At 39.3% G+C, this 16,367-nt stretch overlaps 1 protein-coding gene and 1 long non-coding RNA gene across 2 annotated transcripts; both read right to left on the bottom strand.

Moving 5' to 3' along the window:
- Window positions 1-2,462: 2,462 nt before the first annotated feature.
- On the bottom strand, window positions 2,463-6,643 carry LOC137745339 (uncharacterized). Its single transcript, XM_068485283.2, has 5 exons — window positions 5,908-6,643; window positions 5,504-5,621; window positions 4,950-5,302; window positions 4,415-4,513; window positions 2,463-4,240 (listed from the first exon to the last, which is right to left on the bottom strand). Exons 1-5 carry the CDS (start codon window positions 6,510-6,512, stop codon window positions 2,818-2,820), a joined length of 2,598 nt encoding a protein of 865 aa, XP_068341384.2. The 5' UTR covers window positions 6,513-6,643; the 3' UTR covers window positions 2,463-2,817.
- A 1,110-nt stretch (window positions 6,644-7,753) lies between these two features.
- Window positions 7,754-10,641, bottom strand: LOC137745476 (uncharacterized). The gene is made up of 6 exons (XR_015953851.1): window positions 9,835-10,641; window positions 9,575-9,748; window positions 8,831-9,486; window positions 8,603-8,669; window positions 8,355-8,523; window positions 7,754-8,095 (listed from the first exon to the last, which is right to left on the bottom strand). It is a non-coding gene; the product is annotated as an uncharacterized LOC137745476 (long non-coding RNA).
- Between the last annotated feature and the right edge of the window lie 5,726 nt (window positions 10,642-16,367).

Here is a 16,367-nt window from a genome sequence, read left to right as displayed (position 1 = left end):
TGTAAACATATATTGTAACCTACAAATTCATTAATACAAATCTACTTTGTACACGTGTTCTTGTCTCATTCGTTACAAAATTTTCGTATTTATAGTTTAGACCTAAAATAAGTTCAGGCCTATAGAAGGCCAAATGCATTTATTTTGTTACGACTAGTCCTGAAAATATTTCTATTTTATTCTTGAAGGTGTGAAACGACCAAAATGCCTCCTAGAAGGAAAAGTGTTAACTTGTGTTAACCATCGTGTCGAGACATTATGGCGGATTAGCTAAGTATATTCTTATAGTGCTCATTAATACGAACACGTGGGCGCAAATAAAATATAATTTGAAGTTAAAACAAAAATTCTACAGAACATTAAATTTGAGGTATTTTTGGTAATTTTATCCATTTATGAAGAAATCTATCGGATTGTATAGGGTTCACAGGGATCCACATGAAATTATTGTATAGGGTTCACAGGGATCCACATGAAATTATTTTTTTTCTTTTTGTTTCTCTCTTTGGATGATCTCTACCTCATCGACTCTTCCCCTCCCGGTCACACACAGTCAACACCTCTCAATATTCTCGAGGAATCGAACCACATCACCACCATTATCTTCTTCTCCTCATCACCATGACCTTGGGTTTTGATTCGTGAAAAATGAAACACAAATGTTTTGTGGGAACTCACAAAACAACTTCTCAGTTGGTCATCTATCCTGGAATTGCTCTCGCGTAAACTCGCTTAACTTCAGAGTTCCTACGGAACCCGAAGCCTGCGAGCTCCCAAAAAACCTCGTGCTAGGTACAAATGAGAATATACATATAAGGCATAGAAAATCCACTCCCCTGGACAATGTGAGATGTTACATCTAACCCAATTAAACTAAACTAAACAATTCCTAACAATTAAACTAAAACATAAAACCTCAATTTAAACTCCTAATTGGTGATTAAGACAATCACAATTCAATTATATAATGGGTTCATAACAATATTCCCCCCTTGAAAATTAGTCTTGTCCTCAAGGCTTAAAAAATGAACCATGGGAACTTGTTTGAACGAGCAGCACTTGAACATGTCTTCAACGAATGATCGCACCAATTGGCAGCTAGGATTTTCTTTGCTACAGAGAGCCATTGGCCTTGCCCACGATACCCTTCCTTCGTCATCGCCCACCCCTTTTGTATCTATTCATTCGTTAACAACATTTGCTTCACCAAATTAATATCAATGGTGTCGTGAATTCCGGTATCGAAAGCAAGCTTAAGCTTCGTCCAACGCCATCTGTGCAAACATATAGTGAGAGAGTCCCAATCAAGACTACTTGTTCTTAAATTTTAATTATTTATTTCTTTTTTTGATTGTGAAAATTCCAATAAGATTGGCATGCAGCAAGCCAAAGCAAAGTTTATTCTTCCAAATTTTCCGAAAACTATTTGGTCCTATTACAACTATTGATTCATGTAATTGATTTAGTAGCATATGATATTCTTACTATTTATGTAAAACGATTTTTAGAAGCAAGATTATATGGTACTATTAACGAAAGCTTTGCATTCGTGATAGACTTTACAGTTTCCTTATGGCCTTACAATGATTTCGAACCTCCAATTTGATCCAACATGAACTGAGAGTTCGGTATCGGTCTTGGGAGGGTGATTGAATTTAATTATGCCTTTAATCAAATTAAAGTGTGTTTCCCTATTGGGGGTTGTACCTAACTACTCAAATTTCCATGCATATCCAACGAGACATAAAGGAGTACATAAAGTAAAGAAGGACTTATACCCTTTTACAAGATACTTGATCTGATCAAATGATTCAAATTACAACCAAAATCAAATCTACGAATTCTCATAGTTCAAAAAAATTTGATGACGGCCAATCACATAACTCAATCATCGTAGGCTTAGGTTCATAATTACCATTTCTATAATTAACCAATCACATTAATCAATTAAACTATAATGACACAAATCAATTGGTTTTTGGACTCATGGATATAATCTTAAGGGAACTAAGTACAAGAATCAAATTCTCATCAAATGAGAAACAACTTGTCCCTCATCAAACTTATGGCTTAGGTCTTAAAACTATATGCATACTACCCGAAGCTTTGTAATGCTCGATATTTGGTAAGAATTCATACGTTTAAACTTCTTAAATGATCAATGTTCAGGAAACTTATTCAACAGATATGCACTTGTAGTAGCACGAGACCATGCTAGCCTTAATGTGCTAACAACCATTCTTGATGGTCAATGTCCAGTTACTGTGCATGAAACCAAGAAGATTGGGTTATAGTGATTCTCACAAGAAAATACGTCATCCGATCCAATTATATCGATTTTAGAATGTATGGATTTGATCGGAAAGTATGGATTCAACTGAATCCGGCAAATCGTTGAACCGGTGAAATACCCCTACTAGACCTTGAACAACCCTATTGGTAATTCCAACCGCAAGCAAAACTTGCCATGGTAAGATGCAGAAGTTACCATTGAAATTTACAAAAATCAGAAACTAAAATCGGAATAACTTGGATTGAAGTAACGTTGATTCAATATACGAAACAAGATTATTGTCAGAACAGCTCAACCTGGAACCCTGCTCGAGAGAAGAGACTCGAGAATTCCGTCTGATACACGGATTAAAGGTAAACCTGATTCCGGTATGTGCTGCAAGTTGTAAACGGACCCAGTGTCCACATTCGATTGCTGGCACTCCTTTCCATCTGTATAAGTTGCAACCGTTTGCCTGAGGAACCAACAATCGAAGCCTCAGCAAAGCGAACCAAGCACTGCCATTCCAATCATGGAAAATGGATCTATCTTTCAATAACGCGTCTGCTGTTTCTAAATTCTTCAGGCCCCCTGTCCTTGTCCCTCCCATAGTCATTAACCCTTCCACGCTCCTGCTTTCCAAATCCTTCTCTTCTAGGTCCCTTAAATTTATGCGTATCGGCCCCTCTGTCACTCATTCTTTGCCCATCAAAATTGTTCCCCCGAAATACTTTGTTACTGCCGCGAGATCCTCGTTCTGATCTATCAAAATCATCATTGAACGAGTTCCTCCCACCACCCTTTCCAAATCCTTCTCTTTTAGGACCGTTGAATCTCCGTGTATCACTACCTCTGTTACTCATTCTCGGCCCATCAAAGTCATTCCCTCGAAACCCTCTACCATTACTACGAGACCCTCGTGTCGATCCATCAAAATCATCATTGAAGGAGTTTCTCCTACCCTTCATTCCATTGGATTCAAATTGCGTCTCTCTGGTAAAGTTAGGGCCGCCACGACCTTTGAAATTGTTTTCTTTATTCCTTCTTGGCCTATTTTTATGAGATTGAAAATCATTGTCTGATTCTGAACCAGAAACTGAATCATCTTCAAAATCTAAATTTCCTCTCCTCTGAAAACCTTTTTTCTTAGAATCCAAATTATTTGATTTACCTCGCCTGGCTCCAAAGTTTTGATCTAGATCATCATCCGACAGCCCAAGTTCATCATCAGAACCGAAGCTTAATCTCTTGGATGGACCAGGTTTAGTTCTACCCCTGCCTCTTGATCTAGAATCAGCAACATGACTAGATTTCCAGTTGGGATGGACTGAAAGCTCTTTGTCAAAATCTACATCAAGTTCATCATCATCCGAAACAGAGAATGCTGCCCTTTGACGTGTAGGCTTAGATGGCTTATTGTATGGCGATTTTTTTCTCTGACGACCTTGCAAGCTATTGTCAGAATTTTCAATGTCTTCTGATTCGGACCCTTCAAACTCAGAAAAATCAATTGAAGCATCCTGTGCTGAAGTTTTATTGCGAGTGTCTAACTCGTAATTGTCAACATCATCATCTTCATCATCAAAATCATCAAACCCTCTCCCTGGCCTAATAGTATCAGCATCGGAGTATTCTTCATTGTTGACCCTTGGTACTCTGCTATCTTTACTCAAATTGTATTCACGGTGTCCAAAATCTTGTCCTTGAGCCTGGTTACCAAGAGAATTTTCATCCCTAACAGAAGAATCTGCATACTCAAAAGCAGCAACATCTGCTCCATCTGACTCATTGTCATCAAAATTAAAATTCCAGGCATTAGCATCCCCATGAAGAACAGCCGTCTTCTCCATTCTTGTCCTAGGGCCACGTTGCACTTCTTGCACTTTGTTCTCCAGGTATTCATCCGGTGGACGCTTGCAATCACAATGAAAACATGCCATATTTCTCCTGTAATTTAAGAAGTTGCACCTGCCATGTAACAAGACATAAGAAAATCAATAATCTCATAAACTAAAAATAGAATAATTTGTATTTGGGAGCAGATCTAAAAGATCGTGGGAGAGGCCAAAGGTGAAAAAATGCCAGGTGACGATGACAGCCAAGTATAATTGATATCTGGAATTTAAAAATACTAGAATGTACCCAGGGCATTCCCATTCTCCTGGAAGCAGTTGTCTCTTAGGACGTTTGGCATCACATTGAAGGCAGATGTTGTTCTTGGCAAAATTCATGAAGTCACACCTGATACCAACATTCAACATCGTGAGCAAATTGTAGAAATCATAACTTTCATTACAACAAAGTTTTGGAGAACATATTTAGCTAATTCAATTCAACTGTACTTCTTAACAAAAAAAAAAAAAAAAAAAAAAAAATTATCAATGAGATAAGTCAATGGAAAGCCATTTATGGGATCTAAACAACGTAACTATTAATGATTCCTCAACGAAAGTCAACACTACAGTCCCATTATTCTGGTCCGAAGAACTTCTAATGATGCCTAAAAGCTTGAAATGTAAAATATTAGACCTGGCAGAGAGAGATTTTTCCCAAGGAAAGTGGCATATAAAAGTATATGTATTTTCCACAAAATCACCACCAGAGTATTAATTGAACAAAACAAATAAATTGGCCATGATCCAGAAGAATAAAACTAAAGAAATTAGAAGAAACATACTTCGAGCATAGCCAGTCCCCTTTTTTCATCTCAATGTCATCCCGTCCAACTCGTCTTCTTGGAGGCGGAGGAGGCTGCTTTACTTTTGGTGGTGGCTTTTTGATTACTGGAGGTGGAAGATTAGGATCGATTGGAACTGCACTCAGCTTGACAACCTGATGAAGCAACTTACGGACCACGGTCTTAACAGATTTTTGTTTCAGAAGTGACTTATTGGCCACTGATCCATTAACAGGATCAAATCCATAAGTCAATAAAACACGCATTACATCAATAGTCCGTGCCTCGTCCTCTTTGTTAGTAATCAGATATGCTCTTTCACAAGAACTCCTTAAACTACAGGAACTGCAAACCTGGCATATGAATGAAGTACTCATTACTTAAAAAGAAATCATATGTATGAGCCAAAATAAATATGAGGGCTGGGGCAAAGAAACTAGACCCTTCAGAGAAGCAAAATTGACAAAATGCCAGCAACAAGGAATGAGATGTCAGTGGTTAGACACAAGTTATATAAGCAAGCGATACCAGGAAATATTCGAAGTAAAACTCACATCTCCTTCATCAAGGTGGGTATGCTTCCTTAATAGTTTTGAAGAGAAAACCACCTTCTTGTCCGTACTCGGGCATCCAAAACCCACCAAAACTTGAATATCCTGTCTCGACAAGGACCTGAAATTACTCTACCGTCTCAGAATTTGTCAACCATACTAGCATTAAGCCCAACATACGAAACTGATCACATACATAAGCAACAGCTAACTATAGAGAAGAGAGCACATTGTGATCTTATGGAATCAGTCAATCGATTAGTCGAAAAGAAACAGAGTTTTAATCATATCACTACTCCATTCACCCTCCTATCAGTCACTGAAGAAACTACGAAGGATATCGAATTACAGTTCGGTATTTGTTTTTCATAAAACCAAACTCAAAACACCATTTTCTTTAGCATTACCTTATGATATCGAATCGGTCCTTCCCGAAATTAAGACACGCTGTGTGAACAGCCTTGAAATCTTTGAAATCAATACCTGGGGCATCCTCCTCTGCCGCCAAAGCATATTCAGTTGGATCAAAGCCGATATCTTGGACCATTCTGTCCTCGTCCACCCTCCTATGATCAAAGTAATTCTGCTGTACCAGCCTCTCCATCAGTTCAATCCACTCTGGCCACGGGTGTACCACCTCCACCTCCTTCTTAGCCGCCACCGGCTTCTCCAGCCTCTCCGACCCGGCCAAAACAGATACAGAATCCACCAAATTATCATCAATTCCACTGTGATTGGCAACTCTCAACCCTAATTCCGGGTCAATTTGGGATTTTTTCGATTCGCGCCAAGCTCTGATTTTCTGGAGAGTCTGATCCTTCTCGGAGCGTTCTTTCTCGATGGCGTCAATTTGGTCGAAGACGAAGCTCAGGCGGGCGGAGAGGGAGGAGGTTGGGGTCGGGGAGGTGGAGAATGGTTTTAGGAGAGAGAGGAGAGATGGAGGGGGTTTAGGGTTTGGGGAGCAGCGAGAGAGGCGTTTGAGGAGGAGCAGGGAGTATGGAGTCTGCGCCATTTTAAGAGAGAGAGAGAGAGAGAGAGAGAGAGTAAGCTCAAATCCTTAAACCCTCCATGGATGGTGGGGAAGAGAGAGCAAGGAGAGGACGAAGGTAAGCTTAAACCCTACATTGGGCTATATTTTTGGACAATATACAATGGGCTCTTTTAGGGGAATAAGAAGCGATTTGGGCTTCTATTTTCATGTGCAACTTTCAGGTCCATGTTAGTCCATTTTGACTATTAGAAACCCTTGGGGCACGATTGGGGAAACAGTGTGGTTATTCATAACGTTATAAAAGTGTATACAATTCTCGAGGAGGACATCTGGGAGTAACTCCAGGGCTCCTCAAACCAACAACTAACAAAAATAGAAATTAAGGCCAATTTAGTCATTCTATGCGCTGCAACATTGACAAATCTACAAACATAATAAATTATCGAGGCAAAAAAATCTGTCCTAAATTTGTCCTTAACTTACATGGTGCACACATGCCGATATTTAATGGAAATTTAGATGGAGTGCGGAGAAAATAGACAGTAATGAAAAATTGTCCAAAAAACATTAGTTTAAGTTCTTAATTTTGTAAACGATAAGTTATGCGGTGAAATTGGAAGTTAGGGACAAGTTTTTAGGGGTGTTATGACAATTTACTCTTTAGTGAACCATACTCATCGTGTTGATAATGAGATTGTAGTTAACTTCCTCGTACATCCCTATTAACAGAATTGAATCCGCTCCAGACCTTAGTGTCTGGAGCCTAAGGATCAATTCATCTAGACCACTTGATTGATGTGTAAAAGAAATCAGAGTCGTTGGTTTTGTGTGGTGGGTCAGAAAAATGAGTTAATGGGGATCGTTGGATTGAATTTGTGCTGTCCAGATGAATCGATCCCTAAGCTTCAGACACTAAGGTCCGGAGCGGATCCAATTCCCTTATTAACCTCCATCTTCTCTGTTTCACTATGATTTAGGGCCCTACAGAGTGGAGGCCCTAGGTGGCTGGTCTACTCCGGTCACTTTCAGGGCCAGGCCTATTTTGTGAAAAAGTATAAATTGCAAACTCTCCCATTTTCTGTAATCTATTCAACTTAGAAGATATCAACTTAGAAGATCTCCTCCAGAGATATCATACAAACTAAAGAAAGCTTTACTGTCCAACCAAAGAAAACCCAAAACCCTAGAGACCATCTCTCCATCCTATCCTGGCATATAGCTTTGCAGGAAGCACTTGTATAAATAACCAAAGGAAGGGAAAGATAGTAAGTCTTAGACTTGACACCTTCAGTCCGAGAAATATTTCGAAAACATGGTACAATGAAGCTTCGGATTTTCAACGTCGTTCTTCCACCGCTGAAAGAGTCAGCGGTGGACGGTTTTCTACAATCAGTTTCATAAACAGGGTTCTCCCCAATGCTACTTTTGCAGTCAACAGCTTTCAAGTCTGCGACCAATACAACTCCGGGTGGAGAATTTGAAGTCAACCTTCCTTTCTATTAAGCACCACTCCGAGCTGAGAATTCGGGTGCTCGGCCTAGGGGTGATATACGATCCTTGGTAAGCTCGTAGCATTCTGCAGTTATCTGGGAACCATCCATCACCTATTTTGCCAAAACCAAAGCCACATGCACAGGTTAACGTTTTTGTTTTAAAAAGCTCGTGAATATACAATGTATAAAACTCGAGAACCAATGGTTAATACGTCAATTACTACAGTCTAAGCATGCCTAGATTTCGCTGATAAGAAAATCGAAGCATATTTTTGTCTAAATCTTCTTCTATACATCCATATTTGTTCTCTTGTGTGTAAAATAAATAAGTTCACGAGACAAAGTAAAAGAAACATATATCGGGCCTTACCTTGTGAAACAGCGTCCTTCTATCCGGCATGCATGTGTGGACCGAGTTCAGGAATCCTGCAAACAGCAAGACACAGTTTACACAGTACGTGACTCAAATGAAGAATAATTCCTAGGGCGAGGAGAGCACAGACTGTCGGGACCTAATGGTTCAGTCTGGCTGAATGACCCTGTAATCGCAGACAGAAGAAAAATGAGTTCCGAGTCTTGCACATGCTAAGCACTGAATATACAAATCAGAGACTTAACCTTCATATGTATAAGCACATGTCCGAAATGCACTCCCATAATCATGGAGAGAATTGCAGATATAGAGCTGCAGGTGGAAACAAATCCACATAAAACTTCTTAAAAGTGTCTCATTATTAACATCAATCGGATTATCATGAAGCAAAGGACTAATATGATCTCTTGATTGTCCGAAACCAGTAAAGGACCGAGTGGTTAAACTCCGTCACAGGCAAGGGTTGTATTTACCTTAAAGTTCCTTTGGGTTCAAAAGGCATGGCACAATGATGGGGCATTATTTCGGAATGGTCCTGCATATGGGGAATTCTCAGTGCAAGCCTGCAGCATTTCAGTGTCCTCCTATCCGGCATGCGAGGACTGAGTGCAGGAATCCTGCAAACAGAGAGACACTCAAGGAAAAGAAGAACACCCGAATCTGCGGTTTGCTCTTTTCTTGGATCTTCAACTTGGAAATCCCGAATCTCCCCCAACCCCACTTCGCCTTTGTCAAAACCATATTCCCAAAAGCCCTCAAGACCCTCTCAACTTGGAGGTTGAGCAGGTGGGGCTTGTGAATCTGCACTAGACTGCTTAAGTCGAAATCCAGGAAAACATGTCTGAGCGTTTGGTAGGGAAGCTGGTGATTACTTGAACCTGCGATAGACTATGCGAGCATTGGAAGTCTTCTCGCCTTCATTCAAATTCTTCAGATGCCCCTTCCTAAGGCCTAATGGATGAATAATCACCATTTTCCTCAGGCTTTGAGCATCCTCAAGGATAAACCTTATGAACTCGATTTGGTTGGTCCCGTAGAAATGTCGATTAAGGGCTACGGTTACCTCCTTAAGCTGAGAGAGGAAAGGAAGCTTGCTTGACCTCCAGTATTCCATAGTAAGACCTGAACACTGAGAAGGAAGCAGGTAGATCAATTGCAAAGTTCCAAAAACATATCAAGAAACTAAAGATAATTGTCAAAACGAACATTTTACTTACTTCATTTAGAAGGCAACGGGGTGGCGTTGAAGACTTCACGTCCAAGATAGTTAAATTAGGCATTGCCCTAAGAATAGGGACCAATGCCAACACCAATTCACTACTAAAGTTTCCGATTTTCATAGAGAAATCACAAACGTTCTCTAAGGGTGGTATTCCTTTCCTGAACAAAGCCTGCAGTTTATTTAAAAAGAAGAATTAAACATCTCACTCTAAATTATGTTTCATATAACACTTTGCCAGAAGAGTAGTGTCTTTACCTTGATGGTGTTGTGATTTAGAGTTAAAGCTTTAACCCGGTGCACGCTGGTAAGGAAGTCAACTGCCTTGACATCAGGTGACAGATCTCTACGTATGACATCGGCCAAAGAAACCTCGGCCCTTTCTAAGGTCCCGAGCTGGTGGTTGACAGTAATCCCATCCCACTCCAATTCTCAATATCTGAAGCAAATATGCTTACTGTTGTACACCACTCCGAACGCCAATCTATGCGTACATCTTCAAGCTTATGACCGATGATTTTCAGTCGACGAACTGTCCAACTGTTGCTTGAAATACTGAGTGATTTTAGTGATGAGCTCTCAATGGTGATATCACCTACCCCATTCGCTAGATGGATCCTACGGATATCAAGGTCAAGTATTTCAACCTTGCACCTTAAAGCATTTTCGATCCACGAAATAAACCGACGTCCTACCCCCTCACAAATGCATGGGGTTTCATTTCCAAAAGTATGTTCACGGACGTCGAATCTAATACCAAAGTGAAGGATTCTGTTCTCCCCACGATGGTTTAAGAACCTATCCACAGCATTTGCGAACCTAGACCACTTATCACAAGTTGATATATCAACTTTAGACAAATCTAATCTGAAGGTGGGAGTTGACAAATGGAGCTCCTTGCAGCGTTTGGATAAACTCCCAAAGCGAGTGAGGTCTCCAAATGGAAGCAACGAGAGGATTCCATGAGTAATTTCGTCTGGGAGACTACTCAGCCTATCCACCCTAAACTCTAGACTAACTCTGGGAACATTTTCACTACTCGTACTTGCCCTACAAGTCTCCATTTACCTGCTCGACAAAATAACACAGTATAAGGATGCCTTTGCCAGCCGGAGGAGAGATACAGAGAGAAAGAGAGGGGAAGAAAAGCTTACCTTTGCTTAACGGTCGCAAGAGGGTGAAGAGGATGAGGTTGTTTTCAAGGATTTGCAACGAGGGGGGTTGTCTTTCCGGAGTTAAAAAGTCAAAGGTGAATAAATAATAAATATGTATTAAATAATATAAAATATTATTATATTATTTAATAAAATGTTACTGTATATGTATTAATTAATATAATATTATAATTCCTTAATTATATTGTTTTTAGTCCGACACTGTATTAAATGCTTCATTAAGTTAGTCCAGTTTAGACCTGGTTTGGTACTGAGGTGATTCTGAAAAAAGCTGGTATCAAAAAAAGCTGGGAGCTGTTTTTGTGTTTGGTAAACATTCAGCTTCAGCTTTTTTTCACAGTTTTGGGTGAAAAAAAGCCAAAAACAAGAAGCTGCAAAACCTAGCTTTGAAAAATCGGTTTTTTTTCACATCTGTTTTACATAAAAGTTTACCAAACACTATAATACTGTTTTTTTTTCTTTTCAAAAGCACTTTTACAAAAAAGTTTACCAAACACTCTGCTGCTTTATTTCACAGCCGCTTATTCTCACAGCACAGCAGAATCAGTTTTTTTTCAAAGCACAGCAATACCAAACCAGCCTAGTCTAAGCCAGTGGTGATGCTACAAAGGGTTTGGGAGAGGCGGCCGCCCATCCTCTCATTGGAAATCAAGCTCAGGAGCGACAATCCGCCCTTTTGGTGTCGTTGGAAAACCAGCAAGGTGAAGTCATGGCTGCTGCAGGCTGCATATCTATGCAGCGCCTGCGTTTTCTTTTGCTATAAACAAGTCCATGAAAATGACGCATCATTTCGTATGCCTTTAACACTGTAAAATTAAGGTCTCGTTTGATAGCTCAGATTGTACTGACTATTTCTGTTGGATAAGATAAATAGCCACCGAATAGGACTGACTAAATTAGTCGGACGTTTGGTGCAGTATCGAATTAATGACCGTATTATTTATATTGTGTTTGGGTCGATACTCTATCGGATAAGAAAGACTTAAAAATATTATTATATTGATGAATGATGAATTTTGAACAATACTGTGAAATTACATAAAATCTAGATCTTGCTGCAGCCAAACCAGCACAAGCATTGATATTATGAATTCATCAAGCTTCATTCCAGATGTAATCGCTTAACCCATTTCTTCAACTGGGTTCGAATTTTCAACATAACCAATTTTGGATCTTTGCAATTTTCAACATACAGATCAAATTTTTTTTTTTCAGATCTGGAAGAAGAAAAATAAGAGGAGGATGGCAGAACATAGAGAGAAGAAGAAGAAAAATAGGAGGTGAAGGGCGGAACAGAGAGAATAATGAGGACCTGGGATTCAAATGAGAAAGAAGAAGGAGAAAAAAGATGAAGAAGAAGAACCTAGGTTCAGATGAGAGAAGAAGAAGGAGGAGAAGACAAAGAAGGAGAACCTGGGATTCAGATGAGAGAAGAAGAATGAGGAGAACCTGGGATTCGAAAGAGAACCTGGGAGTTGGAGAGAGTGAGAGAGCCATGTTTTCAACCCTACTAAATAATACCGTGGCTTTGGAAATGATAGTTAAGCGGGTGTTAGCCGTATAGAATAGGTTGGGCCGGAGTATTTAGTCGACTGACTATTTAATACATAGGGACTTCAAACACATGATACCGTATAATTAATCATATCCGATGTGTTATACGGTATATCAAACGAGGCCTATAGACGTTGGAAGACGTTGTTTGGGCATAAAAAATAACAAAAAAATAAACACAATAGAAGGGGGACCACTCGTCCCCATTAACCCTCGCATGTCCACTTCCCCAATTCCCACCCCACTGTCGAGCCTTTGTGCCTTTTTAAAATTTAAATGGTTAATTCCTAATTTAACATAAATGTTTGCTTAATTGGCTTTCTTTATAAGAATTAACGTAATATGTGTATTGATTATTGATATGAATCATATGATTATTGATGAATAAGTGGATATGTTTGTTCTTGCTTGGAATTTAAAGAATTGAATCATGAAGCATTTTTTACCTGATTTTTATTGTAATTTGATATTTGATTTAGACTAGCTTTTTCACCAGTTTGATCCTTCATTTTTGCTGCTAATTTCACTGTGGGAATCAGATGGTGCCTCCAACTCGTAGATGTTTAGGCAAAATTTAGCTACCAATTTTCGAAAGGGTGTAGCTTTTGTCAAAATTTAATGCTTGGAAAGGGTTGATGCATCAATTATTGATTAAAGTTGCAGTTTTTATTTTGAAGAAAAAAGTTAATTTTTATTAGGTAAATATGTTTGCAAAAAATTCAAATTGGTATGATAAATCACTGTTTTCACATTTGGCATATCACACTAGAGTTGCTTGTATAGGCTTCGTTTGGATTATAGGATTTTATTTGAATGGACAAACCTGTAAATTCAATCCTCTTGACCGAACGAGACCATATAGTAATATGATCAAGGAGATGGACATCACTACAATGCCCCCTTCCCTTAAAGCTACTGAACAAGTAGCAAATTTACATCATAAAATTTCATCAGCACTTGTTTGTCTTGATAAATATATGAACAAAATTAATTTTGTCTATTATATAAAATAATTTTGGTTGTCTAAATTTATTTTGGAACCCTTTACTCTTTTAAATTTCGCCCCTTTCTCAAAAATTAGTTCAGACTAAGATAGTCCGGTGCAACAAAAACACGTTAGTAAGTAGATGCCACGTGTTGTATTTTAGAGAGGCTACATAGACAACGTGGCTTTTTGGGTGCAGAAGATTTTCATCTCCCTAAAATTCATACATGATTACTTACACGCACACTTGAGTTCACTCGCTTGCCAAGATCCGCTACGGCTATACCAGCACCTCTCTCAGCTCTCCGATCTCGATGCTTTCCTCTTCCGCTTCCTCAATTCTTCCACCGCGATCTCACACTGACTAATCACGCAACGCTGCAATCCATTCCTCCCCCGAGGAACTCTATCCGGCGAAGGCTTTCATGGCGGTTTTGGATATAAGAAATGTGCTCGATAGTTTGAGCGTATTGTATTTGATGTTTATATAGAGATTACAAGTAGTGTTTGAGTGAAGAACAAACTATTCAAAGCAAACTAAAGATAATTTACAGATAATACAAATAATAAATAATCTATTTAAATTCAAACATCATTCAACAGCCAAAGGATTTGACTGTTGAGAAGTTTTAGCTAAGTCTTCCTTTTGACTGATTCGGTTTTGATCTTCAGTGAGTGTTGTGGCGGGAAGCTTAGATTTCGAACTTTGTTTATCACACCCCCGCAAGCTGAGCGGTCACCGGCGAACGGGAAGCTTGGACAGAAGATGATTAAACAGATGAGTAGACAGCCCTTTTGTCAAGAAGTCTGCAACCTGATCTTGGGTAGCGACGTAGCCCACCTGAAGTTCACGGCGAGTCACCTTCTTGCGGATGTAATGGTAGTCCACTTCAACGTGGCGTGTCCGGGCGTGGAAAACTGGATTGGAGGCCATGGAAATTGCAGGAATGTTGTCACACCAGACCTTTGGTGGAGAAAGCCGTAGATGAAGGTCATTGAATAACTGGCGAAACCATGAAATTGTGGCGGCAGTAGTAGCAAGCTGGCGATACTCGGACTCTGTGCTTGAACGAGAAACACCTCTTTGTTTCTTGGAACTCCAGGAAACAAGGTTAAAACCAAGAAATATGCAATAGCCTCCAGTTGATATGCGATCATCTGGATCTCCAGCGTAATCAGAATCGGCAAATGCAGAAAGAGTTAGAGGTCCAGGTTTATAGACAAGACCATGATCAGGTGTGGATTTCAAATAACAAAGAATTCGCTTGACGGCAATCCAGTGTGTAGTATGAGGACATACTGAGAATCTTTTTGATGGCTTGTGAAGTTAAAACTGTGAAGCTGAGTGTTATCGGACTTTCGTGCTTACAAAAGCTAATATCTCATGACGCTGTTGCTCCGCCAGCACTGAACGATACTCTTTCTACACCGAAGGAGGTAAGTTCATGTTAAGAGTAATTTTTTTGCTCATTATGCTAATCCCATTACCGTCTTAAAGTTATTATTTTTGCTTTTTCTGACAGCAAGCCGAAATGGCCGATGAAAGTGTTCAACTTAAGACCCTGCAGACTGTATTAATCATATTGCAGTCACCATTACACAATTCCATCTTCCTAATACGGACGAGTTTTACATATTATGCTGAGGCAGTAATTCATAGTATACGCTATAGCTGGATTTATCCTTTAACATAGATTGGATTAAGGGGGGCAATAAGGAAAAGGTGAAATGTCATTATGCAACGGTTATAGTTTCAGACAAACCAGTGAAAAAAGTAGGGTTTTATAATCTTATATATAATCATCTCATCAAATTTCTCCTTGAGTACTTACTACTACTTACTAATGTGTCAGTGGGTGTTGGTCTATGTGATTGCTCAAAAAAGTTTGTCTTTTGAACTTTTCTACTGGATTTGGTAATGCCATACCATTTATGGGCACTGAGAGATTTCTGACCATGTTACAAGAAAGACACTTCACTTCATCCATTAACTCAGCTTTATTTTCCATTTTGTCATTGAATTCTTATTATCTTCTGTTTTAAATAGTGGTTGGGCATTGTATTCTTAATTGTTCAAGCTCTTGGTATCTGCCTTCGGCTCCTGGAAAACAACCAGTCCTCTGATGGTTTGCTGCCCCTAGTCATATTACGTTGTTAGCGATTATAGCTGGCATTTGAATCTGTTGGTATGTCCTGAGATGGATCGATTGGACTCCATACGGTAATCCTATGTGTTTGCGTATCAAGGAAGACTCACCTAGTTTGTATAATATTTTCGACAGCATGCCATACGTTGATCATGGATCATGTTTTGAAACTGACCTCAGAGATTTTACATTCAAAGTCATATCTTCATTCCTACAGTTATGGGCATGTTCTATTCCTGAAACTTGCTGCTACCAAAGGATGCATGTCACATCTTGTTAGTAATTCTTTTCTAGCGAGATTACTCGGCAGCTTCCAGTGCTCTATCTTGTCAGCTTGCATCTACCCTCAACTAAAACGTGAACGATCTTTATGCTTTTTATGAGAATAAGGCACATTTTTCTGTTTGGAGAAGTAATTTCATAATGTAATCACTTTCTAGGTTCTATTTTTTACAATTGAATTGACATTAACCAGAACGTGCAAGGATAGCTATGGTTTTCTTTGAAACCGAATATAAGTAAATAAAATACATGTAAGATCAACACATGGAAAGTAGCCCCTATGAACTAAATAGTTGAAAAGATATATTTTCCAGTCCTGGTTTATCACGCTTCATAGATCCTACTAAATACATTTAAACCAAACAATGACATACCAGCACCATTGACATCAGATTCTCCAGATGCAACAGCTTCTGCTGCCTGCCTCAATTCCATGGCCAAGAATTCTGCAGATTCCAAACGTTCATCATCTCGCCATTACAAATTTTCTAATATACCAGAACCCTCTTTGGCACCTTGCACTTCTCTAACCTCGCAAACATTTTTACTCTTGGTGCTATCAATCTTCTCATCAGACCCAGTAACAGAGCAACCGACTTCATTTTCCGCTGAAGGTTTAAGAAAAGGTTTGTGGATACCGCCAAATGT

This window comes from Pyrus communis, chromosome 12, assembly GCF_041283825.1.
Source record: "Pyrus communis isolate YQ-2024b chromosome 12, ASM4128382v1, whole genome shotgun sequence".
Lineage (NCBI taxonomy): Eukaryota > Viridiplantae > Streptophyta > Magnoliopsida > Rosales > Rosaceae > Pyrus > Pyrus communis.
The sequence above is the reverse complement of the archived record's forward strand: the minus strand, read 5'-3'. Positions and strand labels throughout refer to the sequence as shown.

Excerpts from the sequence above, each read along its gene's own strand:
- LOC137745339 (XM_068485283.2), bottom strand. The coding sequence starts at position 6,512 with ATGGCGCAGACTCCATACTCCCTGCTCCTCCTCAAACGCCTCTCTCGC. Across the intron at positions 5,303-5,503 it reads CCCACCTTGATGAAGGAGAT|GTTTGCAGTTCCTGTAGTTT; the intron begins GTGAGTTTTACT and ends TTCATATGCCAG. Across the intron at positions 4,514-4,949 it reads GGGGACTGGCTATGCTCGAA|GTGTGACTTCATGAATTTTG; the intron begins GTATGTTTCTTC and ends TGTTGGTATCAG.